The sequence below is a fragment of the Ovis aries genome, chromosome 8, assembly GCF_016772045.2.
Source record: "Ovis aries strain OAR_USU_Benz2616 breed Rambouillet chromosome 8, ARS-UI_Ramb_v3.0, whole genome shotgun sequence".
In the NCBI taxonomy this organism is placed as follows: domain Eukaryota; kingdom Metazoa; phylum Chordata; class Mammalia; order Artiodactyla; family Bovidae; genus Ovis; species Ovis aries.
Window position 1 is genome coordinate 2,164,212 of NC_056061.1, and position 27,305 is coordinate 2,191,516.

Genomic DNA, 27,305 nt, shown 5'->3' on the forward strand with positions numbered 1-27,305 from the left:
AGGTATGAGAAAATATCACACTGTGATTTTGATCTGTGTTTCCCCATTGATTATCATATTCACTCATTCTGAGTTGGCTGCCCACCAAGAACCAGGAATTATATTAGGCACAGGGGATGTGGTGCAAACAGGACAGACAAGAAATATATAAATCAGGTCTTCATCCTGATTCTGGCACAGAACTCCTAAAACCCTTAGAATTTCCTAAAGGTGTCTTGTTATGTTAATGAGGTATCTTTTGGAAAGCCTTAGGTAACCTAAGGATTAGGACTGGTTGTCAGGGAACCAACCCCGTGATTAGAGGGTTAGGATTTTCAGTCCCACCTCTTGGACCCTTCAGTTCAGTTCAGTCACTCAGTCATGTCTGATACTTTGCGATCCCATGGACTGCAGCATGCCAGGCTGCCCTGTCCATTACCAGCTCCAGGAGCTTGCTCAAACTCATATCCATCCAGTCAGTGATGCCATCCAACCATCTCATCCTCTGTCAACTCTTTCTCCTGCTTTCAGTGTTTCCCAGCATCAGGGTCTTCGAATGAGTCGGCTCTTCGAGTCAGATGGCCAAAGCACTGGAGCTTCAGCTTCATCTCAGTCCTTCCAATGAATATTCAGGACTGGTTTCCTTTAGGACGGACTGGTTTGATCTCCTTGCAGTCCAAGGAACTCTCAAGAGTCTTTGCCAACACCACCATTCAAAAGCATCAGTTCTTTGGTGCTCAGCTTTCTTTATGGTCCAGCTCTCACATCCATACATGGCTACTGGAAAAACCATAGCTTTGGGAGATGGACCTTTGTCGGTAAAATAATGGACCCCTGAGGGAGGGGAAAGGGGAATGGAGATGGAGCTCAACTGCTAATGGCTAAAGATACAGCCGATCACGCAGATGCAATGAAGCCACCATACAAGCCCCAGGGATGAGCCATCTGTTTTGGTGACCATGTGGTGACTTGAAAGAGTGGCACACCTGGAGAGGGTTGGACCTGCCTGCAATGCAGGAGAACTGAGTTCAGTCCCTGCGTAGGGGAGAGCCCCTGGAGAAGGGAATAGCTATCCCACTCTAGAATTCTTACACAGACAGAAGAGCCTGGTGGGCTACCGTCCACAGGGTCAAAAAGAGTCGGACATGGCTCTGTGACTAACACTTTCACTAATAAGTATTAATAAAATGTTTCTCTGAATTCTGTGCAAATTAATGGAAGCCAAGGAGAAGTTTATTGGAACCTCCAATCTATAACTCTTGGTCAGAAACACAAGTGAACAGGAGACGAGAGAACATGTGTCCTGAACATTTCTGAAAAAGATCTAGTTTAGCATATGGCCAGCTGGAATTTTCTCAGTGTGTGGGTGATCACTGGGCCTGCCAATTCATTGTGCTTTCATCGCAAGAGACACATTTTGCAGCAGAGGGGGTTGTGTTCCAGAACTCTTAGAAGTGGATATCCTGAGGGGTTGGAGTGGCAGGCTCAGAGAAGAAAGTCACAGGATGTGCTAGAAGCACTGTACTTGCGTTCCTTAGTTGGGGCAGAACTATCTTCCAAGATCTCTCTCTGGAGTTTTGGTCAGGGTGTACTCAGTCCAGGCAGTAGTTTTGTACACAATTATCTCCTTCTTTGGGAGAAATATAATCCAAAACTTCTCAAATATTGCAGATAACAGAAGTCAGACAAACCTGTGAGCACTGGAGAGCTGAGAAAATCAGAGAGTACTAGAGGGAAGAATGATAGGCATAAACAAGTAGGAAAAGTTAGAACACTTGCACCCTTAGAATACTGCAGGATTTGGTGACATTCAGCCCTGAGTATTCACTGGAAGGACTGATGTTGAAGCTGAAGCTCCAATACTTTGGCCACCTGATGCAAAGAGCTGGCTCATTGGAAAAGACCCTAATGCTCAGAAAGATTGAAGGCAAAAGGAGAAGAGGGCAACAGAGGATGAGATGATTAGATAGCATTGCCAACTAATGGACATGAATTTGAGCAAACTCCAGGAGACAGTTAAGGACAGGGAAGCCTGGCGTGCTACAGTCCATGGATTGCAGAGTCAGACATAACTTAGAGACTGAACAACAACACGTGAACCAGAGCATTCCCCTTTTCTAATGGCCCATTTGGTGTGGAGCAGTCAGAGGTCACCTCTTCAAGTTTCCTTCACATTTCAGGTCAGACACAATTACATCCTTAAGTATTTCAGAATAAAATAAATAACAGTAATTCTCAGTGAAGTCCTGTAGGATAATTGAAAGCTACACAGAAAATGTAACGCCAATCCTTTTAGGCACAGTATTTCTGAACTTAAGAGGAATGAGTTAAGATTAAGTAAAGCTGACCTGTAGTTTGTAGTTGAAGCTCACATTCAGCCCTCAACTATTATTTGAATAGTTTCTTAGCTAAGCGTTCACATCCAAGAACTGGATATGTTATGCACTGAGCATGAAAGACCAAGGTTTTGATTAATCTTTTCTGTTTAAACTTTTCATCACCATGAAGTACTTTCCAAACACAAGCATTCTTGGGAAAAGAATGTACGCTTAGTCAAGGAGCCAGAAAGGAGCAACCCCCAAACACTGAAAACACACCTTCCCAAATTCCAACTCCCTTTTTGAAATCCAGGATTTGTAATGCTAATCTGAGTACCTTCCTCCATCCTGGGAAAAAAAATTAATAGTTATTCATCATCAGTGTGAAGAAACAGCACGTTTTCCCAGTACTTTCTTAACTCTTTCCTGGAGTATGAATTTGTGCCAAACCAAACCAAACCAAAACAAAACAAAACACTTTTGCCTGGTATTTATTATGGCTGCCCATTTAAGGCAATATTCCCAAGGCTTTTCACTCCAGAATAATCTTACTTATTACTTTTCAATACTTTATTTTGTCCATGATGCTGAAATAAACCATTAGCTCAATTAAAAACTCAATCCCACTAACTTGGAATTTGGGGACCAAAATCAGCCAATCAGTTGTTGGAAATGTTCACTTTTAACCCAGTTGTTTTTGCAACCTTGATTCAGGTGTTTTCTCTGGAACTTACATATCTCCCTAATCCTTCAATTAGCTAAAAAGAATCTGTAGATTTTTATTTTGCATTTTCTCACTTACAGAATGTCTGTCAGAATCGATCAATTACAACTGCCTGAATTACAATGGACAGTCTCAGTGTATTGATAGATCAGAAATAATTTTTTAAAAATCTGTCACTACCTTGGAAATTATTCACTATATTTTGCCACTTGGGTAGACTCTGAGGCTATAGTTATTGACTGAAAATCTGCCAATTAAAGTTCCATTCTAGCTGAGCTGTTTGATATTTCCTAATGACTTTTTTGGTGTGTTTCTTAAAACTTCCCATCTGCTCTAGTTCCTGAGAGCTTTCAGATTAACTGTGAAGATAGGCATGAGTTTTTATTTTCATACATATACTGTACCACTTACAATCAACTTTTTTACCTCAAAATTACAAGCTAAATTTGCATTAACTTTCAAAATAAGTGAATTTGTATCCAAACTTCATTTAATAACCGATAATAACTTCTCTGAAAAATACATGCATTTAAATCCCTCAGTTCGATAATTAAATATAACTCTTTAGATTAGCTTTATTTTTTTTTTTCTCATTGCTCTATGCAGCTGTTGGGGAAAGAAAATAATTATTCCCCAAATTATTCTAGTAAATCAGTCCAAACTGGGCTTAAGCTTTTATTCTTTTCACTTAATAAAATGTGTTGTCATTTCTTTTTAATGTATTAATTTTTAAAATATACAAAGTTACAGAAAAATAGCTGTAAATGTATGACCTCCACAAAGTTACTATAGTAGTTTTTCTCCCAAAGGATACCTATAGTTACCACATATTTTACTTCTCGTAAAATTTTATGTGGCTAAAAATCAAAATACTGCTTTTTTTTTTAAGAAAATCATTTTCCTGCTATATATTTTATTCTTCAAATATATATATTTTTTATTACATGGTATTTATCTATCCTTTGGAAACTTAAAAAATAAATGCTAAATCTTCCCTTGAGATGAACCACAGCTATTAAATTGATGGTTCTCCTGAAATGGTAGAAACCAAGTCAGGACAGAAAAAAATAACCTTAGTTACAATGAGCAAATATCCTCATGTTTACAAATAAGTCACCTATCCTATACATTAAAATGACTATAATTTAGTAATTAGTAATTAGCCATTACTAAGAGACCCATTACTGAGACCCATTAATAAGAGCCATTACTAAGAGATCAGTTTTTTCCAAACTGATTTGGAATGCTATCTTTAACATATATTAAATTTTTATATATACTATAGTCTATTTCCTAAAATATATCAGCTCCATTGATCTGTCCATTCATGTACCAATGCCACACTATTTGACTTACTGTGGTTTTAATATGGGGGTTTTTTTCTGGCAACTTTTTTCCTGGAAACTTTTCTTCTCTTCTTTACTTTTCAATATCTGACTATTCTTGCTTGTGTATTTTTTTATATGAACTTTAGAATAACTTCACTAGTTCTCATGCTTAAAAAAAACCCAATGATATTTTTATTAGGACCACAGTAAATCTGTGGATTAATATATGGAGATGATAGCTTTGCAACGTTAGTTCTCCAGTCCTAGAATGATAAGCCTTTCTGTTGGTCTCAATATTTTTCATATCTCTAGGTAGCACTAACGGAGAAGGCGATGGCACCCCACTCCAGTGCTCTTGCCTGGAAAATCCCATGGACGGAGGAGCCTGGTGGGCTGCAGTCCATGGGGTCGCTGAGGGTCCGACATGACTGAGCGACTTCACTTTCACTTTTCACTTTCATGCATTGGAGAAGGAAATGGCAACCCACTCCAGTGTTCTTGCCTGAAGAATCCCAGGGACAGGGGAGCCTGGTGGGCTGCCGTCTATGGGGTCGCACAGAGTCAGACACGACTGAAGCGATTTAGCAGCAGCAGCAGCAGCAGGTAGCACTAAAACTTTTTCTGTATGTAGCTCTTTCACATTCTTAAGTTTATTCTTAAATAGTTAATATTTAATATAGTTCATACTATTTTGTCCTTTGGAAATATGAAAACTTGATAGTTGAATATTGACAATATGTAGCTTTATACTTTGCCACCTCATCTTTTTTTTTTTCTCTCAATTTTTATTTATTTATTTGGCTGTACTGGTCTTTGTTGCTGTGTGTGGGCTGTTTCTAGTTGCTATGTATGGGCCTTCTCTCTAGCTGTGGTGAATGTTCTCTTGTTGTGGAGCATGGGCTTTAGAGCACACAGGCTTGGTAGTTGGCTCGAGCTGGCTTCTCCAGTTGCAGCCTGAGGGCTCTTTAGTTGCACTGCACAGGTCTTAGTTACCCCGAGGTCTGTGGGATCTTGGTTCCCTGACCAGGGATTGATCTCATGTCCCCTGCATTGGAAGGTGGATTCTTAACCACTGGACCTCTAGGGAAGTCCCACTGCCTCATCTTATTGAATTCTCTCTTGGTAGTAGCTTTTCAGTTTTCCTATAATCTAAATACAAAACAGCAACCCCATGAGACAACAGTAGAGTTTACTTTTCTACTATTTTGCATTGTTCTCAAAATGTCTTAGTTTGAGAAAATGTAAATTGTGATTTAATGGAACTGTCATAGTTTTCTTCTGAGTGTGTTTGATACACTGTGTGTTCGAGTGAGTTTGTAAGCAGAAGAAATGACCACCCTTAGGCATTATACCCTATGCCTTGTGGAAAGGGCTTCGTATTCATTGTCTCATGACCATAAACAACTTTATGAGATAGATTATCCCCATTCTATAGATAAAGAATCAGAGAGGTTAGATGCTTGTCCAAGACTTATCTGACTGGTCTAGTAAGTGGCAGTCAGAATTTGAATCCAGGGCTCTCTGGCTCCCAAAGTAAAGCAGGTGACTTGAGAAAACAGCTTGTCCCTAGGTGGCAGATATTGAGGGGTTCTAGTACCACGTAGCTAGAGTAACCCAGGCAAGAAGTTAACTGTAATTGAAGAAGTTAAACTTAGCTCAGATGACCCTCTTAATTTCCCAAAACATTCCTACGCCCGCCCGCAGTACTCTGGTGCATGTGCGGTGCATGCTCACTCATATCCAACTCTGCAACCCTGTGGACTGTAGTCTGCCAGGTTCCTCCATCCATGGAATTTTCCAGGCATGGATACTGGAGTAGGTTGCCATTTCCTCCTCCAGGGGATCTCCCCAACCCAGGCATCGACCAGCATCTCCTTTTGGCAGCAGATTCTTTATCGCTGAGCACCTGGGAAGCCCCCAGTACTCTGGAACCAGCCACGTGCGTGTGGGTTAAGTTCTTTCAGTCGTGTCTGACTCTGCAACCCCGTGGACTGTAGCCACAGGTTCCTCTGTCCATGGGATGCTCCAGGCCAGAATGCTGGAGTGGGTTGCCATGTCCTCCCCCAGGGGATCTTCCCGACCCAGGGATGGAACCCGAGTCTCTTGCGTCTCCTGTATTGGCAGGTGGGTTCTTTACCACTAGTGCTGTCTGGGGACCAGCCACGATACTACTTCTTTCTCCTTAGTACACAGGCACACAGAGGGATAATTACTAATGAACGGTGTGCTAACTGCAGGCCTCGAACTCATGTGTGCAAGAAATGCGATTATCTTCATATTTCTGTGTCTCTTTATTTCTGTTATGAGCTCCCATTCCATTTTATCTTTTTTTTTTTTAAGTAAAACAGCAGTTCTTTCCTCCTTTATCTCCAAAGCAGGACCAGGCTGAGCCCCTGAGAAATCACGTCTGTGGATTCACTGAAGGATGGGTAGGTCAAGGCGGGGTGTCTGGCTGGAGCAGACACAAGCACGTGAGTCGCCGAGGCCCAGCACCCAGCTTCCTGTCTCGGGCCCCCTTCTGCCAGCAGCTGCTCCCGCTGTCCCAGGCCCAGCTGCCTCGCCCGCTGCCATCTTACACTGACCAGCTGCTGCCACCACCGCAGCCTCTGCCCCATCCTACTTCATCTTAGTTAATTCTGGGTAAACTCAGAGGTTTTCCTTTGCAAATCTAAAGACCCCTCGGTCAATCAGTGTCCCCTTCAGGACTCCATTTCTGGAGCTGGGGCTGGGTTGGGCCATCGGGGATGAGGGAGAGGTCACGGAGGCATCATCCTTCCACGCTGGCATTCTCTGAGATGCACACTGTGGTCTCTGGCCTCAGTTATCCTCCTGCTCAAACTGCCGATCCAAATGGGTCACAGTTCTGTTCTCACATCCGGCCCTGAATCAGCTATTCCCATGGCCTTTCGGGGACACAGGGGGAAAAAAGTCTGGATATCCCTTTAGGGTGGCAGGATACTGAAGCTATGCCATGCTCTCTCCAGCTAGACTCATCAAATACCAAGTTTTATTCTCTTTCTCTTGAGTTATTGGAGAATCGCAAGTTTTGCCATGCCCTTTGCTATTTGCTCCCTGAAATTCATGTATTGAAGGCATACCCCCAGTGTGACTGTGTTTGTAGATACAACTTTATAAAGGTAATTAAGGTTAAATGAAGTCGTAAGGGTAGGGTACTAATCCAACAGAACTGGAGGCCCTCTGATAAGACCTCTCCACGTCCACACGCAGAGAAAAGACCATGTGAGAACACAGCGAGAAGGGGGACGTCTGCAGGTCAGGAAGTGGGGCCTCACCAGACCCCGGCAGTTCTGGCAGCCTGATCTTGAACTTCCAGCATCCAGAACTGCGAGAAAATAAACTTCTATTTCAGCCACACAGCCCAAGCAGGCTGAGACACTCTTGGGCTCTACCTAGTGATGGCTCCATTCTCAAGCTCTTCACACCCATATATCTGGGGTTCATATTCCTCTCCACTTTTCCACCCCCAACCCCACACCCCAAGCAAACTCAGAACAGAGCCTCTTCTTTCGCACTGTCTTTTCCCGGGACACTGACTTCTCTTGCTGTCTTGCTCTTCTCTTAAGAGAAGCAGCTTATCTAAACGGGAAAGGAGGAATGACAAAAATTGAATCAACTTGATTATATATTCTATCTCAAGCTACACCTATGTACTTGCTTCTGGAATCCAGGAGGCAAGCTATTGACTTCCCTCCTCCAGCTGTGACCACTTTCCCTAGAGGCGATAATTTCTTTTGGCTGGCTGCTCAAATGAGGACCAGGTCACAGGGTGACAGAAGAAATTAGGTTAAAAAAATCCAATTATTATCACACTGCAGTAAATTCTTAAAATGGGGTTGGCAAATGAAAAGCTGTAACAATATTAAAATTGAATGACAGTCTTTTGAAGTAGTAAGGGACAGAGTCACCCAGGGAATTCTGGGAAAGAATACCCCCGAATGAGTTAATGCAGAAAACTGTCTCCACAGCCACTCAGGCCCTGGGAGAAGTGGAAGATTGTGCACCTGCGGAGCACACACCCGCAGCGGCAGTAACTTGAGAGCACTCACTTGTGACCCAGTGCTTGGCACCTGGTCAGAGAGAGGCGTCTACTGAAACCCAGTCCTGTGAGGGAGGTATTCCTTATTCTTCGAATTTCTGTCTCTGCTGAGTTTTTCCTTGGCTTCTGTTGTCTTTATTTCTTTCTGTTTCATATGCTCCAAGAGAGTGTCTCAATGAGCTAGTTCATCACCATCAACAGAACACACTATTCAGCAGGATTCTCCTGTCATGCTTCCTCTGAGGCCCTAGCCTCCCTAATGTCTAGGTCATCAAGGTTCAAACCAGCTGCATTAGAGACTCAATAGCCAACAGGTGAGTTTTGTTCACTGCACATTGTTTTATAAATTTGAGTGAACACTGACTCAGAAGATTTTACTCGAATCAGAGTTCTTCCTTTTCCTGAAAAATCTGAATTGGAGACCCTGAGCCAGGGTCAACTGGACTGAGCTGGATGGTGACTTCTCCTGGTAGTCAGAGCTGGCTCTCTGCATCCCGGGAATCCCTCCATGTATGCAGTGTGTGCTAAACAGCTGGACCTGTGCCCTTCAGCTATTTCCCTGGCACCTAAGGCATCTGAGTGTGTGACCTCTGTGATTTCTGTCCAGACAGCTGTCCACTTCCGGGCTAACTGGGTGTGACCAGCATTGACAAAGTCATTCAACAGAAGGAAAAAAAGTTCTGTGAAAGAAGCTGCCTCTGTTTCTCTCAGAAGAGGCCCCTTCAGTGGCTCAGGTATTTAGAGTTTCCAGAGCTGTCTGGCAACTTCCTGAAATCAAAAGAGAACAATTTGGTGATTGATTCTGGTCCAGAGAGACTCTGATGAGCTGGCCACCCTTTATCTCTCACATTCAAACTACAGATACATTCCCTATTCTCACGTTTCCTAGGACTTTCCTTTAATAAAGTGTATCAAATAACAGGACTGATGTAGTCTTACATGCTAAAATCTTAGGCAGTAAAATACGTTTCTTGCCTGTTGTCTCTCAAGCCCTCCCTTTCAATATGTTTCCTTTCTCCTGGCCAATTTTCTTCAGTTATTATCCTGCCCTTTAGATTAGTATCAGAGTCCCTCTTGGTTCAAGTTCTGTTGCTGTTGTTGTAAAAGTTCAAATATGCTGAATCTAAATTAACTAAAATTTTTGGTTAGCCAGGTTAAACCCTCATATCTGGAAAACATTTTCCACCATCCTATCCACAGTAAAATGCAGCCATAATTGACATTTGGATTTGAATCTAATCTAATAGGCCCTGAGGTTGTAACATACAGAATTACTCAGGGTGCAGCACTATAAGATCCTGAATCATCAAATACGACTTAATTGGATCTTGTGATATATTCAACATTTTCATAAAAAAGTAAAATATATTTGAGAAATATTTTCCAAAACAGAAAAAGTAAATTAATTCATATCATAACCTTTGATTAGTTAGGAAATTACATTGATCAGATAATCAATCTTCCCTGGCATATCTGTTCAAAGTTTTATTACTAAAACTGAAGAATCTTAGATCAGAGGCTGTTAATTCAATGAGAACGAGAACTCTACAAAGCTTGGAAAACAATTGCATCCACTGAAGGCTTGGCATTTTTGTAGAGCTGGGATCTGGTGAAATGAACCTCAAGGGCATTTTTAGTGGGCTTATTCATATTTCATCCATGGAGTGCCCAGGTCAGGATGAGTAGCAGGCTCCTAGTTCCAAGTGCTAATAGTAGATAGGTTAATGACTGGGGTCTTTTCAGAGGACCAACTCCTTTTCCATCTTGCAACTTTGGGAAGTTATCTGAGTCACTGATTGACTGGTCCCTTTAAGTAAGACACATCACTTCCTTTACACAGTTCCCACTTACCCCTCAACACAAATGCCCTAGCTGTGCGAAGTCTAAACCACCTCAACCTCCATCATTCCAATCACATTTTCCATTAGGATTTGCATATCACAAGAGTAAGAGGAATTGGAAGGTGGAGTTTGGTCCTGGCATTGTTTCAGAAGGTGAACTGTCAAACCGTGATTGAGTCTCTGAATTCTAATTCCTCTCCTTTCTTAGAAGCTGTCTATTCCTAGTAATTTTCTTAGTCAGTAGGATATTGATGCTGCTGCTAAGTCACTTCAGTCGCATCCGACTCTGTGCGACCCCATAGATGGCAGCCCACCAGGCTTTCCCGTCCCTGGGATTCTCCAGGCAAGAACACTGGAGTGGGTTGCCATTTCCTTCTCCAATGCATGAAAGTGAAAGGTGAAAAGTGAAAGTGAAGTCGCTCAGTCCTTTCCGACTCTTAGTGATCCCATGGACTACAGCCTACCAGGCTCCTCCATCCATGGGATTTTCCAGGCAAGAGTAACTGGAGTGGTAGGTGGCATATCTCATGACAAGTTAAAGTCTATGAATTTGAATCCTGAACCCACAGACAGAATGGATGTGCCATCCAAGGAATCAACATTTTAAGGTATCTTTCCTTCCTCTAAACATTGGAGAAATGAGGTGTTCATTTCAATCAGAAGATAAGAACTTGGAAGTGGAAAACGTTTCTTTTGTTGTTGTCAGTTTTTACTGTAAGAAATTCAGTTCAAACATTGATTCTTCCAATTAACTGTTGGCAAGTGACCTTGGTGGAAGGAATTTAGTCTGCTTTCCCATCTTCTAGGGATAATCACTACACTTCATACAGTTTTAAAAGACATTTATCTATTTTTAATTCGTTATTTTGGCTGCCCTGGGTCTTCTTTGCTGTGTGCCAGCTCTCTCTAGTTTCAGAGAGTGGGGGCTACTCCTGGCTGTGGTCAGGGGCTTCTCACTTCGGTGGCTTCCCTTGTTGTGGAGCATGGGTTCTAGAGCAGTGGCTCAGCCGTAGTTGTGGGGCACAGGCTTAGGTGACCCATAACATGTAGAATCTTTCCGGACCAGGGATTGAAACCACATTGGCAGGCAGATTTTTTTTTTTTTTAACCACAGGACCACCAGGGAAGTCCCTTCATACAGTTTTATAAGGATTAAACAAGACGTGTGTGTGTCCAGTGTATCAGGGGTGTCAATGACAGCTAACCCACTAATGAGCAGCATAAAGCCTCAGGCTAAGCACAGACAAGAAGGCTCTGCTGTTTCCTGCCAATACCTCCCACCTATCGATTACTGTCTGTGTGATCAGACTTGATGGTTTACATATCAGCAGCGATACTTTTCTACAAAGTGCTACCAAGGAGAAAAGTCCATTTTATTGTGATAGAGATAAGGCAGCTAAATCGGAGAAACTTAAGGGAAATATGCCAGGGAACCAGATGTGCATCTTCTATAATGCGGGCCAAGAATACCTCCTAGGATCCCAGGCCACTAGAGCGACTTCACAAACCTGCTCTGGTCATTCCTGGACACAGGCGAGAGCAATGGTGTAGCCTGTCCCCGCTTGCCAGGCCGAAAGGAACACCATCAGAACAGGGCTTGAAAATTTCCCCTTTATCAGGCCCCTGCTCCTGCATGCACTAGTGAAGAGATTTCTCTTGAGATGCTGGTTTATAGTTTTTATAAAAAATCAAACCTATACTTGGAAGGCTTGCTGCAATACTACATGATGATGTAGTTACTTATATAGGCCCAGTTGAGCCTATAGAATCCAAAAGCTTTCAAATTTATAGCTCTGGTTAAAGATTTAAGACAGCCCTCCTCACGTCATTTATACACACAGACATGTACATACATCCCCCTCAAATATTTCTGTAAGTTCCAAACTACTTTTTGATGTAACTGTATTCTCTGTATTCTGACATTCTTGAGCCCTAGAGCAGTGCATGATTAAAATTACCAGTTTTTCAGTTCATACAGAGAATAAAGTTATAAACTCGGAGGGTGATCTCATGTGCTCAGAATTATGTCTTGTAAGATCAAGCTGACTCAAAATATGGAGAATATAACAGTTAAAATGGTCTTTATCGAATCTTAATGCAACGAAGGATACTTTCATGTACATTGTAAATAGTGCTAGCTAAGCGAGTGCATTTTTTATGCTATTTTCACTTTTTGATTTGGGAATATAATTATTCCCAACTTGGGAATATAATTATTCCCAACTTGGGAATATAACTGCAACTATTTGTAAAAATAAACGTGAAGTAAATGATGGTAGTAGATTATGATCAGTCTTCTGATTTAGAGTAAGGGAAGCCCAGGGAAATACATTGGCCATGTTAGGCACTTAGTCTGTGAAATTTTTATATAGGATGAATTTAACAACTTCTGAAAAGTGAAAAATAGCTTCTGCTTCCTTAGTTTTTACACTTTCAGGGTCCCGGTCAGTGGTCACAGCAATGGGGTAGCTTGGAGGGGTGCTTTATTTACCTGCGCTATAACCGGCGTCAGTCTCCCATCAGAATGCACCAGAAGTGGAGTGTGCTACTCAAACTCTGCTCCAAAACAAGCCCCCAGGCTGCTCCTTCCAACAGATGCTGTTCCAAAGCTTCTCCTATCTTGACAGTCTAAAGTCACCACTGGTCCTAAAATATCTGCTTATATCCTCCTGATAACCATAATTCTGCCTTTTATTAATAAGATTCTATGTCATAGTTTGGACATAAGAGCTTGGAGGCGGGGAGCCTACACATACAAAGAAACCATAAAACAAGCCATTCTGCACAAGGGACTCATTCGTACAACAGTGCTGGCCCAGTGGCCTGCTCTGTGGTCTCAGTTGAGCCACGTCGTTTATCCTGGGCACCAGTTACTCAACCTGTAGAATGAGAGACTTGGAAGGACTGACCTCAGAAGGCTTTTGCAATGCTCATTAAGCCAAAGCTTTTTTTTTTTTTTAACCAAGGATTTCTCTGAATCTTGATTGCTACTGATCCTATCTGCCTGCTGCTGCTGCTGCTGCTGCTAAGTCACTTCAGTCGTGTCTGACTCTGTGTGACCCCATACACGGCAGCCCACCAGGCTCCCCGGTCCCTGGGATTCTCCAGGCAAGAACGCTGGAGTGGGTTGCCATTTCCTTCTTCAATGCATGAAAGTGAAAAGTGAAAGTGAAGTCGCTCAGTCATGTCTGACTCTTCGAGACCCCATGGACTGCAGCCTACCAGGCTCCTCTGTCCACAGGATTTTCCAGGCAAGAATACTAGAGTGGGGTGCCATTGCCTTCTCCGCTATCTGCCTGGGTCCCTTTTTATTATTTTTAACCATTTTCCAGAGGATGTGAGAAACACAGAGTCAGTTCAGTTGCTCAGTCTTGTCTGACGCTTTGCAACCCCATGGGCTGCAGCACACCAGGCCTTCCTGCCCATCACCAACTCCCGGAGTTTATTCAGACTCATGTCCATTGAGTTGGTGACGCCATCCAACCATCTCATCCTCTGCCATTCCCTTCTCCTCCTGCCTTCAGTCTTTCCCAGCATCAGGGGCGTTTCAAATGAGGGACAAGCACAGACAATGGAGCCTAGGTGCCGCGCCTATCTGGCGAGTCCCCTGGCTTTGCACCCCCTCCTCTGGCCACCACCTAATCAGAAAGCTGTCTAGATGGAGGCAGCCTGCAGAGCCGCACCTGCCGTAGAAGCTGGGTGATTCTAAGGAGCAAACCACCTGGGCTTATCTCAAGTCTCACTTTTTTCCTTCCCCGACTCATGCTCACAGGAAAAACAAAGGGAAATGTTTCTGAAGGAAAGTTCTTGGCTCTCTTTCTCTCTTCTCTTTTTTCCCCTCACAAAAGGGACTTTTCTGGACAAAGAGGGAAGGAAGAGCAAAACAAAAAAGCAAATGAAGTACTCGAAATAGTCTATGCCGGGACTCCCATTCAGGCTCAGAAAAGCCAGCTCTCCGTCAGCTGTAGTCCAGGTGCGGCAGCCACTTGGGGCGCTGGGGCCTCCCTGAGTCACGGCCCAGGGCCTGCGGGGGACAGGCCCCTGGTGACATTGCCCACAGGAAAGCAAGCCCCAGGTCAGCAAACTGCCAGCCCCCATAAGCAGATCTAATTATGATCGCTTACTTCAAAGAAGGATTTAACCCCAAGCAGATTTAGTAGGGCTGCTTCCAAAGGGCAGCAGGATTCCCGGGCCTGACCTTTGAGAAAATCCTAAAGGCTTCACTGCTCCAGGAATTCAGCAAAGCCAGTCACTGTGGCTGCTTCAGAACACAGAGAAATGCAGAGAATGCCACCTTAAGTTATCACAGTCCTCCTAGTGAGGGTGTCTAATTTAGCATAATGAGTGTCTGCTGAGCGTGGACCCACAGCATGTGCGCTGGCAATCAGTCGGGGGGTGGCCTGGACAGGAACACTGACAGGAAAATATATAAAGCACTGAAGTATAACCTGTTGAGTCAAAAATACTATTTCAAAGCCGTAGAGTAGTTGGATAAGCATGTACTTTTGGCGACATATCCCAGTAGTGGTCATCAGTGTATTACTATGAAAAACAGCTTGAGGCATATAATTTTTAAATGCAATTTTGATTTTTAAAACCTTCTACACAGCACTTTTGGAGGAGGAAATGGCTATCTACTCCAGTATTCTTGCCTGAAGAATCCCATGGACAGAGGAGCTTGGGGGGCTACAGTCCATAGCGTCACAAAGAGTCAGACCCGACTGAAGCGAAGGCAAGCACACACACGACACTTTGCTCATGAGAGATCATTGTGTACTTGCTCTAGTAAAATTAAACAACTCCAGTGGAGGGATGGGGAATTGGAATTGTTAGTCTCTAATTGGTCAACATGAAGTTAGAAAATAAATACACTTGGGACAAGCTCATTGTATAATGACTATAAAAGTATTTTGTGAACTATAAAGCTCTCCATCAACTGTGATTATTTCCATGATTCTCATAATACACAAAAATTAGGAAAAGAAAGAAAAAGAAACAACTAGGTAAGTACAGTCTCTCCATCCACATGCTTCATTTGTATCAACCACTGTAGGTGAATTCACCTCAGGCATTTAGCTTAGGCGGGAAATTGCAGAAAAAAGCAGACATACCTGATTCTAGACCAAATGGTTTACAAACAGATCAAAAAATAACTCACGCAACTGTTCTCTAAAATTATGATTTCAGATCTTTAAAAGAAATATCGAATAAGTTGCTATTATTAGCTGACCACAGTCCAATACAAGATACCTAGATATACGTGATTTTAAAACAACATTAAAATCTTGTTTTCACTACTTATACTTGAGGTTGGAAAGTTCATAGAAGTTGAGGAGGTAGAGTTTATTCTGGTTGGTTTCCCCAAAATATCAAATTAGACCATCTATTTATCCAAACAAGAAGTTGCTAAACTTGAGCCTCTAGGAACAGCAGACAGGCTTAAAGAAACGGGGTGTGTGTGTGTATGCGCAGGTGCACGCATGCGTGCGCCAGGTTCCTCTGTCCATGGGATTTTCCAGGCGAGAATGGAGTGCGTGGCAGTTTATTCCTCCACTGGGGATGGAATCTGCATCCCCTGTGTCTCCTGCACTGGAAAGCTGACTTTTTACCAGCTACACCGTAAGAAGAGGGTATTACACGTACTGCTTCAGCCATTGCTCCCTCATCCATTTCTCCTCCCTCAAGGGATGTGCCAAGTCCAATAATGAGTAAATATAGCCAGTAACTTCCACAAATTTTAACACAAACCTATTCTGTTTCAGGCTTTTAATTACTCTGTTATCAGAATAACTTTTTCTACAAATAAACTAATATGGGAAGATCAGATCTCCTTTTTGTAACTAAACAGACACAGCAAAGCTGGGACCAGTTAAGCTCTTTCCACATGGCTCTTACTTGCAAGCCCTAAACACAGACGAGAACACGGTTGGTAACTCAAAGCATCATGATTCAATGTTATTGGTTCAAAGATCGTGGAATTCACAGATGTTACCATTCAGCTGAAGGAAGGAAAAGGAAAAGAATAAGCTAAAAAGAAGATGCTGAAAAAGCTGGATAGTATCAAAGACTTTCTATTTGAAGTTTCTGCTTCAAATGTGGCAATCCCTGCTCTACGAAAACTACCTACATATTTGACGTCTGTGGGGTTGCAAAGAGTCGGACACGACTAAGCAACTAACACACATACACTGAATTTTTAAATTTGTTTTGTTTTACACCGAGTTTTAAGAGATACGCAACCCTGAGAAAGTTAAACAGGTAATTCTATTTAAGTAATTTATAACAACCAAATAGTAAGATTTTCCATAACCGTGTTAAGAATGGATAGGATTCATTTTATTAATAAATGGTTAAATTTTTAAATTTGTTTAAACAAGTAACTTGTTTCTCCGAAGAAGTGGATTTTAATCCCAAAGAGGAAAAATAGATTATTCCTAACAAACGGCAATTAGTAAAGAGGCTTTTCAAACGGAGGTGCTTCGTTGCTCAAGTTAAAATGGAAGCTCCCTGAACACGGCTTTCTGGCTTTTCACATCAGTGTGTTGTCATACTTGGATGAACCCTCAACATGGTCACATTAATAGTTCCAGGCGAAGCCTGTCTCACTCTCTGCAAACCATTCAGAAGTTAGGAATTAGGCCCCACGCAAACGCCTCCGGAGTCACTGGATGGAAACCTGAGCCCTGGAGGGAAGGGGGCAGGAAGAGAGCACGGCCGCCCGACGCGCATGCGCAGTTACCTCTCCCGCTCCTGCTCCAGCAGGTTGGTGAAGTCGTCGCTCTTGTTCATGTAGTCCGTGTGCTTGTGCTTCTCGTTCTCCAGCTCGTACACCGTGCGCCTGTGACACTTCTCAGCCAGAAGCAGCTGCTCGAGCATGCGCCGGTAGGTTTCCTTCTGCTTTTCCTCGAGTCTGTCCAGCTGAGTAAGCCAACATGGGGAAGAGCTTAATATTCTATTTCGTTTACATACGACTCTGAATAAATAATCATTTGTCTCTTGATTTATCAGGGCCTCCCTGGTGGCTCAGATGGTGAAGAATCCGCCTGCAGTGCGGGAGCCCTGGGTCGATCCCTGGGTCGGGAAGATCCCCTGGAGGAGGGCATGACAACCCGCTCCATTATTCTTGCCTGGAGAATCCCATGGACAGAAGAGTCTGGTGGGCTGCAGTCCATGGGTTCGCAAAGAGTGGGACATGACTGAGCAACTAAGCACAGTGATTTATTACCTGAAGGGGAGGGCATGGGGTCTGCTATTCTCTGCTTTCCCCCCTATTCCATCATATTCTCTGGGTCAGCTGACTATGAACTAGCGGTGGTAAAGCTGTAGTAACTTCTGGCCTTTGATCTTTTTCTATGAACCCGAGTGTGGTTCCTAAACAGACTCACTGTTTTGATGAGACAGCACAAAGCCCTGTACTCAGAAATAAAGAGAAGAGCATCCCACCTAATCTCACAAAAATAAAGAGCTCGGCAGGCACATGTACCAAATTCCTCCCCTGGTAGAATGAAATTATCATCATTGCAACCATTTTTTTTTTAAAGGCCTGTAGTTAAGTGAATTTCTAGGAAAAGTATGTGAAGGACCCACAATCCTCTCCTTTTAAGAGATACTAAATATAGGGAGAGTCTCAGAATTTGTGGAGAGCACATATCTCAAACTAAGAGATCTTTAAAAATATTATTACAGAGCTTTTTGTGCCTACGTCTCTGGCCAGGCTATAAGATCTCTAAGGGACCATGGCTTGATCATCTTTTTAGTTCCTGGTGCTTAACACAGAGCTTGGGACAACATAAGTGTTCAGTAAATGTTTGTTGAATAGGACCCAATCTTACAGTACTGATAGTTCCCCATCCTACTCTCCTCTCCAAACCCTGGTGCAGGAGTTCACAACCCTCAACACTAGTGACGTTTCTGGGCAATTAATTCTTATTTCCTGTGCATTGGAGGATGCCCAGCGTCATCCCTGGCCTGTGACCTCTAGATGCTGGTACTAAAACCTGCAGTTGTGACAAAGCTATCCACAAACATTGTCAGATGTCACCTGAAGGGAAAGTCCCCATGCCCCCCACCCCGCCACCCCAACCCCGCTGTTGAGAATCACTGCTCTGGGTGAATCAGACATATTTAGGATCCATTCTCTTTTTTTAGCTGCACTGGATCTTTGTTGCTGAGGGCAGCCTTTCCCTAATTGTGGAAAGCAGGGGCTACTCTCTAGTTGTGGTGCTTGAGCTTCTCATTTTAGTGGCCTCTCTTGTTGGCGAGCATGGGCTCTAGAGCATGGGCCCAGTACTTGTGGCACACTGGCTTAGGTGCCCTGCCACGTGTGGTATCCTCCCGGACCAGGGATCGAACCTGTGACCCCTACATTGGCAGATGGATTCTAACCACCGGATCACCAGGGAAGTCCCAGGACCCGTCCTTAATCCCACAGCCAACTCCGTAAGACTCGGTGGAGTAGCTCCGTGGGGGTCAGCTCCAGAGCTATTCCTTGGATGTTCCATGTTTGCCCTTCAGTCATAAGGAGGATCTGAGGTTCCCTCCACAATTGTATATATCCCTTCATTGTGAATGAATCATTTATGGGGCCCAAAGTAAAAGCGATATCACCCCCACAATCCTCAGTGCCTTCTGATTAGACCTCCACCCCCCTTGCCTAAGAGCACATGACCAACAGACTGGTGAAACCCAGGCTACCTGGTGGCCTGTCAGGCCTGAGATCATCCGGGAGGCTAATTGTACTTTTATGCATTCTGATAATGGGACAGTCTGTACAAGAGACTTTCTCACTGAGGCAGCTCCTATTACAAAATATTCTCCGCAAGCACTCTGCATCTCTCCACAAGTGTGATTTTCACCACATGCTATAGAATTTGTCAAGCATTGCTGGAACATCATCAGAAATGTAGAAGGAGCAACTCTTTCCCCTTTTTGATCCTTCTGACTTCAGGAAGCTGAAACTCCAATACTTTGGACACCTGATGAGAAGAGCCGACTTATTGGAAAAGACTCTGATGCTGGGAAAGATTGAGGGCAAGGAGGATAAAGTGGCAACAGAGGATGAGATGGTTGGATGGCATCATCGACTCGACAGACATGAGTTTGAGCAAACTCCAGGAGTTAGTGAAATACAGGGAAGCCTGCTGTGCTGCAAGTCCATGGGGTCACAAAGAGTGACCTGCTGAGACCAAGCGGCTGAACAACTGAACAACAACTTTGTTGTAAAGCAAGGCCTTCCCTCCTTTTGAGACTATTTGGAAGAACAGCTTCTGCCTGTTTCTTGATGCCCTGACCCACTCCTCCCTAATGAAGGAAGGGTGGCATCTTTGAAGGTTGTATTTGGGACAGGGAGCTGGGCATTAGAAGTCCAGCCTTTTCATTTCTCAGTTTTGACCCTGTCTACATAAAATGCTACTCTGTGCTCTGAGGATTCAAACTCTCCCTCACGGCTCCCTCCAAAGTTTAGGAGAGAAGCTAACAGGAACCTGGTGGTGGTGATCTGTCTATTTATGTCAATACTAAAGCTAATCTTTCAAGTCACATGTCAGACTCCTGCAGTTATTCCTCCATCCTTTCAAAAGAGGAGAAGATGGGGGCGTTGTTAATTGGATGGTTGACTGAAATATCCAGAGAGAGACACATTGTCGGGGCATCTAGAGAAAACACAGCGTATGCTGATATTAATTGCTCTGGGGTAGCCTAGGCGGGACCGCTCAGCCCTAGCTTAAATATGTTCTGTCCCTGTGGGCCTTTGGCTGTTCTGTTCTCAGCAGCTACCATGCTGGGGCTAGGCCCCTAAGTGGCTGGTGTCAGGAGCCATGTTCACCTCACCTGCATCAGCATTGCTTGACCTCAGTACTGACTGCATAAACAGGAAGACGGTCTTTTTGTCCCTGAATGCCTATGGAAGGATGCTGAGACGCTGATGTGTACACTGCATTTTCCACCCAGAACCGCACACCCAGATTTTAAACTGCAAAGCTAATACATTCCTCTTTGGCAACAAAGCATTGGCATGTGAGGATTTAGCTTTCAGTTTTAAATTCTGGATGTAAGAACTGACATGCCTAGCGATAGGGCAGCCGTGCCAGACCCTGTGACTCGTTACTTTGTTTGGAACGGCACGGAGCTCCTAGGAGAGAGCTGAGGTGGACTAACCTCCTGTATCTGTGTGGCTTGTCCTGAGACTCTGAAGAGGGGCCCCCATACCCTTGGGGGTGTGTGGCTTGTCCTGTGTGGCTTGTCCTACCGCCTCCCATAACTGTGAGCTCTGTAGATTCATTAATTATGTACACTGTGTCCCATGGCTTTTGGTTTTCAGGCTCCAAACGGTGGCTCAACCACAGAGGAATGAGAGTTCTTATTACTGAATAGTGAAAGTGAAACGGGCACCGATTCCTTTGGAAATGTAGCTTCCACTTGGATGGAGGTGGAAGGAAAATTGAATGAGATCATCATAGCACCAAAAGCCAAGATTTACTGAGAAAAGAGTGTACCTGAATCAAGTTGGTGGAGAAGAAGTTCAGAGACTTGAGATGGGGAGAAATTTCAGTGTGTTTCAGATGAAAGAATCACGATTTAGGAACTGATTTTTAGTCTGTTATCAACATAGGGCTAAGGGGAAGAATATTAAGGAATTTAGGAAGCAAGAAATCTACTTGAAAGGAAATGGGAGGTCCTAAAAGACCAAAGTGTATTTACACAGAAGGAAAATGGATCTAAATGCTCTGAAAGATAAGGCTATAGAAAAGGAGATATTTTAGTCTTTGTTGAATCACAGTGGGTAACAGAAGGAGAAGAGGCTGGAGCGCCTAGAGAGCAGAGCAACATGACACCCGCCTTCACCAAGAACAGAGGGAGTCAGGATCCAGGAGACATCTGAGGAGCACGCTGTAAAACTGCGGAGGTTCTTCATGAGATCACACTGGGCCCCTCTCTTGCAGACTGCAACAGCTATTCCAACTGGTTGCATAACATGTAGACAGACTTAAGAATTAAAACTTGAAAAGATCAGGGTAGGATATTTGAAACAATCTGGGGAGAGTCCCAGGGTGTCAGCTATCGCAGATGCGCTCTGAGTGAACACGCACAAGAAACTTAAAGATGTAGATTTTGAGGGAAAGATGAGAGAAGTGAAAGGGGAGTGGGGCAGGACAGCAGCAGGTGTGTCCAAGCACGGGTGTGTTGCGGAAAAACTCCTTAGCGGGGATCATCCAACTCAAGAAAGTAAACGTAGATAAGATTTGTGTTAAACAAGGGTTCCTCTTGGCAGACTCATTACTCCTTGGTTTTGCTTCTCTCATGGAGGGTGACCACACGATGCACAATGTGGAAGGTAATATACAGAAAACAAACGTCTGGGTCTGAAAGCATAGGGTGTGTGTGTGTGTGTGTGTGTGTGTGTGTGTGTGTGTGTGTGTGCGCGCGCACGCACTCAGTTGCTCAGTCGTGTCTGACTCTTTTGCAACTCCTTTGACTGTAGCCTGCCAGTCTCCTCTGTCCATGGAATTTTCCAGACAAGAATGCTGAAGTGCATTGCCATCTTCTATGCCAGGGGATCTTCCTGACCCAGGGAATGGACCCACGTCTCTTGAATCTCCTGCCTTGGCAGGTGGATTCTTACCACTAGCACCACCTGGGAAGCCTGAAACCATAGGGTAAGTAAAGGCAAAAAAAAGAAAAAGGAAAAAACTGTACAGTCCCTAAAATAGTGATGGAGGAAGAGGGGGACCATTTGAAAAACTAGTCAAAATGTTGAAGACAACAGTAACAGTAAAACTCAGCTGAGCCTTCCTACTGGAGAAAAGTTGTGACAAAAGGGAATTCTTTTGTTGCCTTGAGTAGGACACGTTACTTAAGAATTAGAAAGTTCAAACACGAGAGAGAAGGGAAGTTCTGAGGAATGGTCACCTGGGTAAGGTATGGTTCCCACTCGGCACCAAGACAGGCAGGTTTCAGAAAGTCACCTGGGAGAAGGGGTGCTACCGCCTGAAATAAGGGCGCAGTAAGAAAAACCACTGGTATGAGATGGGTTGCCTAGTTCTGGGCATTGTGAATGAAAAAAGCAAATGATTTTAGAGATTTTAAACATGCAGGTGGGAAGACCTAGGCATGGAGGATGTCACCACTCAAACATCCCTAAACTTTGAAAAAAGAGAGATGTGTATCAGTGTCACTGAGGGCAAGGATAGTACACGCAATCAGATTCCTCCACCCCACCCAAGGTTCGCCATGCCCCACAGTTATTAAGCTCTTGGTGGTGGCAGACTCCATCTGATGGGGACAGCTGCCCCCATGCTGACTGGCATCCTGTCGGAGCTAAAGATTTCCTCTATCCACACTCCCTTCCGCAGACATCCCTGAAATCTCTGCTCCAGTCTTGGTGAAACTAACATGAGTCCGCGTTATGCTGAGTCCTGACGTCAAGAAATATCTTTCCTCTTGAGATAAATTGACCTTGGAGCTGCGGCTTTTCTTGCATTTTTAATAATTTATGAATGTGAGATTGATACTATGGTAACTGCATGTGTCCTAATAATCTTTAGCCTCTTTGAATAAACAGAATAGAGGACTTCATCTTTGAAAGATCTTTGAAAATGCCTCAGATTAAAATCTCTCTGGCTAAGGCTAAGCAGAATAAGAATTTGGGAAGGAAAGAAACCGAAAGCTTAATTTCTTTGAAATTTTGCTTAAGAATTAAGAATTTTGATATTTTATAATGTAATGTATAAGGGAGTTCTGGGGGATTTACTATTCTCTGTTTAATTTCTCCCCAGATACCTGGCAAGGAGGGGATCTACCATATTGGGTTCACTGCTCAGCCTTTGTGGGTTCTGTTGGATGACCTAGTTGGGCCTAATTTGGTATGGAAAGTAGAATGAGCAGTGGGTTTTGGCTTGACGTACAGCATGACTTCTGGGCTTCCCAGGTGGCCCTCGCCGTAAAGAACCCACCTGCTAATGCAGGAGACATAAGAGACACGGGTTCGATCCCTGGATCGGGAAGGTCCCTTTGAGGAGGGCATGGCAGCCCTCTCCAATATTCTTGCCTGGAGAATCCCATGGACAGAGGAACATGATGGGTTACAGTCCATAGGTTCATGAAGAGTCTGACAGGACTGAATTATCACAGATGCACGCAAATATAGCATGACTTCTAGGAACAAGAGCTAGGCTATCTGCTCATAGTCCCAGGAGGTGATGGAACAGTGACATATGAGATTCTTGCATCATGAACTTGGAAGCAACTCCCTTGCTCCTGAGTAGCAAGAACTTGATTATAAAGCCCAAAGGGTTAAGAAACCAAAAATCTATAAATGGTAGAAGGGAATCTTTTCTCCTTGCGGCATCCTCTTTCTCTCATTTTTGCCAGTGTTGGGAAAAGTAGCTTCTGTTTTTCCCTCTTCCTCATCATTCATTCCTCCCCAGGGAAGAACAATGCTTCAGACTGTTGAGGGGGGAAGGAACCAAGAAGCATCATTATGTGGGCGGAAGGCAGTGATTCTGGGTGTGCGTGCTCTGAAGACCTATCTCTCCCCTTAGGGGTCATTCTAAGCTCTAACTTGGGAGAAAAGAATTAAGATGCCCAAATGATGCTCTTTAACCAAGCCGAGTTCTTCAATCCAGGTGGTTATAATGCCAATATAAAATTGATCCTTTCCCCTATGTCTTTTATTCCTCACATCCCTCCAAGTTGGGAACTGATAAAGACTGTGAGCAATTATCACCCTCAGCTCCCAGCAAATACTGATATTTGTTGAGTAGCTGGTATGTTCCAGAAACTATGTTAAAAGTTTTCCAGTCATTGCTTCATTTAGTCCTCGAAAGTCTATGAGATGTACACGTGACAGAGAACCCCAAAGCTAAAAGAGCTGAAGTGACCTGCCCGAGCCACAGGCAGCTAATCACTGTGGATAATCTCAGATGTGAAATTGGATCCAGCCAGTTGACTCTATCCTATCATAATATGCATACGTGCTAAGTCACTTCAGGCCTGTCTGACTCTGTGACCTTATGAACTATATAGCCTGCCAGGCTCCTCTGTCCATGGGATTCTCCAGGCAAGAATATGGAGTGGGTTGCCATGCCCTCCTCCAGGGGATCTTCCCAACCCAGGGATCGAACACACATCTCTTATGTCTCCTGCATTGGCAGGTGGGTTCTTTACATCTAGCTCCACCTGGGAAGCCCATCCTATCATATAATTACCTCTTATTGTTTACAGAAAAGAGAGAACGGAGCTCCAGTTCATTCTTATTGCAGAAATTATAAAATTGCGGAGCCATCAATCTGTTGTGACTACTTTCTAAAGCAGATCTTTCTGAGATCTTTCAAACTGAGTTGCTGCAAAGGCTTGTCTTAAGTTAAATTACAACAGCTTGCTTCATATGTTAATTTCTGTGTTGATTATTCATTTGTAATGGTAATTTCACATCTATGATTTTTTTACATGAATTCCAAAGGTCAGTTTGGCTAGATCCATCAACTTGTTCCTTGATTCTGCATCCAAATCCAACTTTGATGTGAGAGTATTTTTAACATGTACTATTACGAGTAATTAATAGCAATAGTTCCTAATACAATCCTGTATAAAAATGATTAAATTTGTCCTATTAGATTCCCTGCTCTAAACCTTCCATTGGGATTTTGCCTCAACTTTTATGTTTTAGCCACTCACATGAGACCATTTAAATTATGACCAAGTCTTTTATAAGATATAAAAACCAAGTGGCTTTATAACCATAAATATCAATAATAAAATCAATTAAGTTTTAGGCTACCAGTTTGATGATAATCTGAAAATGCAATGCTAAAACCCATAAGCACTTCAAATTTTTACACATATCACCTGTTAGAGAAATAAAAGAATAAAAAACTGAAGAGCAGGTAACTGTCATAACCACACGAGAAATATATTTTGGGCTTTAAGTATATTTAAGAAAATACTTCTACAATTCTTATCAGTGAACTGTATCCACAATAATTCATGGGTTATTAAATTATACTTTAATTCTAGATTGGAAGTGAAAGTGTTAGTCACTCAGTCTGTCTGACTCTTTGTAACCCCATGGACTATAACCCACCAGACTCCTCTGTCCATGGAATTCTCCAGGCAAGAATACTGGAGTGGGTTGCCATTCCCTTCTGCAGGGGATCTTCCTGACCCAGGGATCAAACCCAGGTATCCTGCATTGCAGGCAGATTCTTTACCATCTTAGCCACCAGGGAATAGGGCATCTTAAAGAAATGTTTGCCTTTGAAAGGAAATGTTGAAGTGTGTCAAATGGAAGGATGCAGAGACCTCCCTTTGAGGGTCCCTGCTCAGGGACTTGTCGGGGTAAGTTTTTACCTCTGAGATGGGTTTCTCATACACATCTTCTCCAATGGACTTCTCTTGGGCCAGGATGGCGTCTCGGTGCAGGACCCGGAGCACTTTCTCTGGCTCCGCAGACCCGTAATGAGCCTCCAGAACCTCTGGCTTAGTTTTCTCCGTCTTCAGCATGTGGATCACATCTTCCCTGGCCTGTGATGGAAAGCACAGCAAGGTCAGACGGTTGACAACATGTATCCTTTGCCGGGCTCACAAAATCAACACGGAGTTTATTGAATACATCCCATGTCTCGTCACGGTTATTGGCAAATCCACTGGGTGCTTTTTGTTCTTTTTTTTTTTTTTTTTTTTTTTTACCGAAAGCAGATTGGCAAGCAGATACTCTGCTTCAGGTTGCTAGGAAGCAGGCAAGCAGAGAAAAGGGTTTGTGCTAATATTAACTACATAAAAATTGCTGTGAGTTGCAATGATTCTGAGAAGGGGCAGGACTGCTCCTGGGGGTACTTAGCCCATTTCAGTGCTCATGAGGTCAACGACGATGTAAAGTTTTCTATTTATGCCCTCAATGTAGTACTCAAATCTGGCTTAAAATAAAACCCTGTTCTCTCCCCTTCTGGTTCTTACTCCATGTGTAATTAACAAAAACAACCTTTATTAGCAGTTTCCTGTTTCCCATCAAGTGATTCATCTTGCACAGTAACACATGGTTGGCAGCTCACATGATGCTGGGTGGGGCTTCTCAATTTAATGTATTCCCACTTGAAGGTGAAAAACAAATTTTTTTTTATAATACCAAAAGCATTTTGTATTGGGGTATCAGGGAAGATCCCCTGGAGAAGGAAATAGCAACCCACTCCAGTACTCTTGCCTGGAGAATCCCATGGAGGGAGGAGCCTGGTAGGCTACATTCCATGGGGTCGCAAAGAATCGGACACGACTGAGCGACTTCACTTCACTCACATAGTCGATTAACAATGTTGTAGTTTCAGGTGAATAGCAAAGAGACTCAGCCATACATAAACATGTATATGAAATTTAACTCCTGCGATATCCAGACTGCCAGTCAGAGGAGTCAGGTTGGTGGAATCGGAGTTGTCCTTTTGTTTTTTTAGCAAAACTTTAGAGTCTTGTTGACGCTCTTGAGAAAACCACATGATTATAGGCTTTCAGTCCTGTTGACTATGGTCCGCATCACATAATACAAAAATATCTGAATATATTTCCTACTGATGAGGACTGATGAACTTTGTAGCTATGATGGAACTGACATTTACTAAATGTACTCCCATTTGGTCGTATACCTGACTTCATCCTTGCTGCTGCTAAGTCGCTTCAGTTGTGTCTGACTCTGTGCTACCCCATAGACGGCAGCCCACCAGGCTCGGCCGTCCCTGGGATTCTCCAGACAAGAACACTGGAGTGGGTTGCCATTTCCTTCTCCAATGCATGAAAGTGAAAAGTGAAAGTGAAGTCGCTCAGTCGTGTCCGACTCCTAGCGACCCCATGGACTGCAGCCCACCAGGCTCCTCCACCCATGGGATTTTCCAGGCAAGAGTTCTGGAGTGGGGTGCCATTGCCTTCTCCCACGGAGGAGCCTGGTGGGCTACAATCCCTGGGGTCGCAAAGAATCAGACAAAGATTAGGCTGAGCGACTAAGAGTTCAACACCTGTGTGGTGTGAGGCCAGAAGACTGGACAGAATAGACGCTGGACTGTGGTACAACCCCTGCTC

General features: G+C 43.6%; 1 protein-coding gene and 1 long non-coding RNA gene across 5 annotated transcripts in view; one reads left to right on the plus strand and one right to left on the minus strand.

The window, feature by feature from the left end:
• FILIP1 (filamin A interacting protein 1) overlaps positions 1–27,305 on the minus strand; it is a 313,619-nt gene that overhangs the window by 45,054 nt on the left and 241,260 nt on the right. For all 4 annotated transcript variants that reach the window (XM_060419371.1, XM_060419370.1, XM_060419369.1 and 1 more), the window contains 2 exons: positions 25,593–25,766; positions 16,987–17,165 (listed from right to left, as the gene is read on the minus strand). In XM_060419371.1, coding sequence (XP_060275354.1) covers positions 16,987–17,165; positions 25,593–25,766 — 353 coding nt within the window. The remainder of the gene's footprint in view (positions 1–16,986; positions 17,166–25,592; positions 25,767–27,305) is intronic.
• LOC121820137 (uncharacterized) lies at positions 16,981–18,859 on the plus strand. Its single transcript, XR_006060559.2, has 2 exons — positions 16,981–17,129; positions 17,256–18,859. It is a non-coding gene; the product is annotated as an uncharacterized LOC121820137 (long non-coding RNA).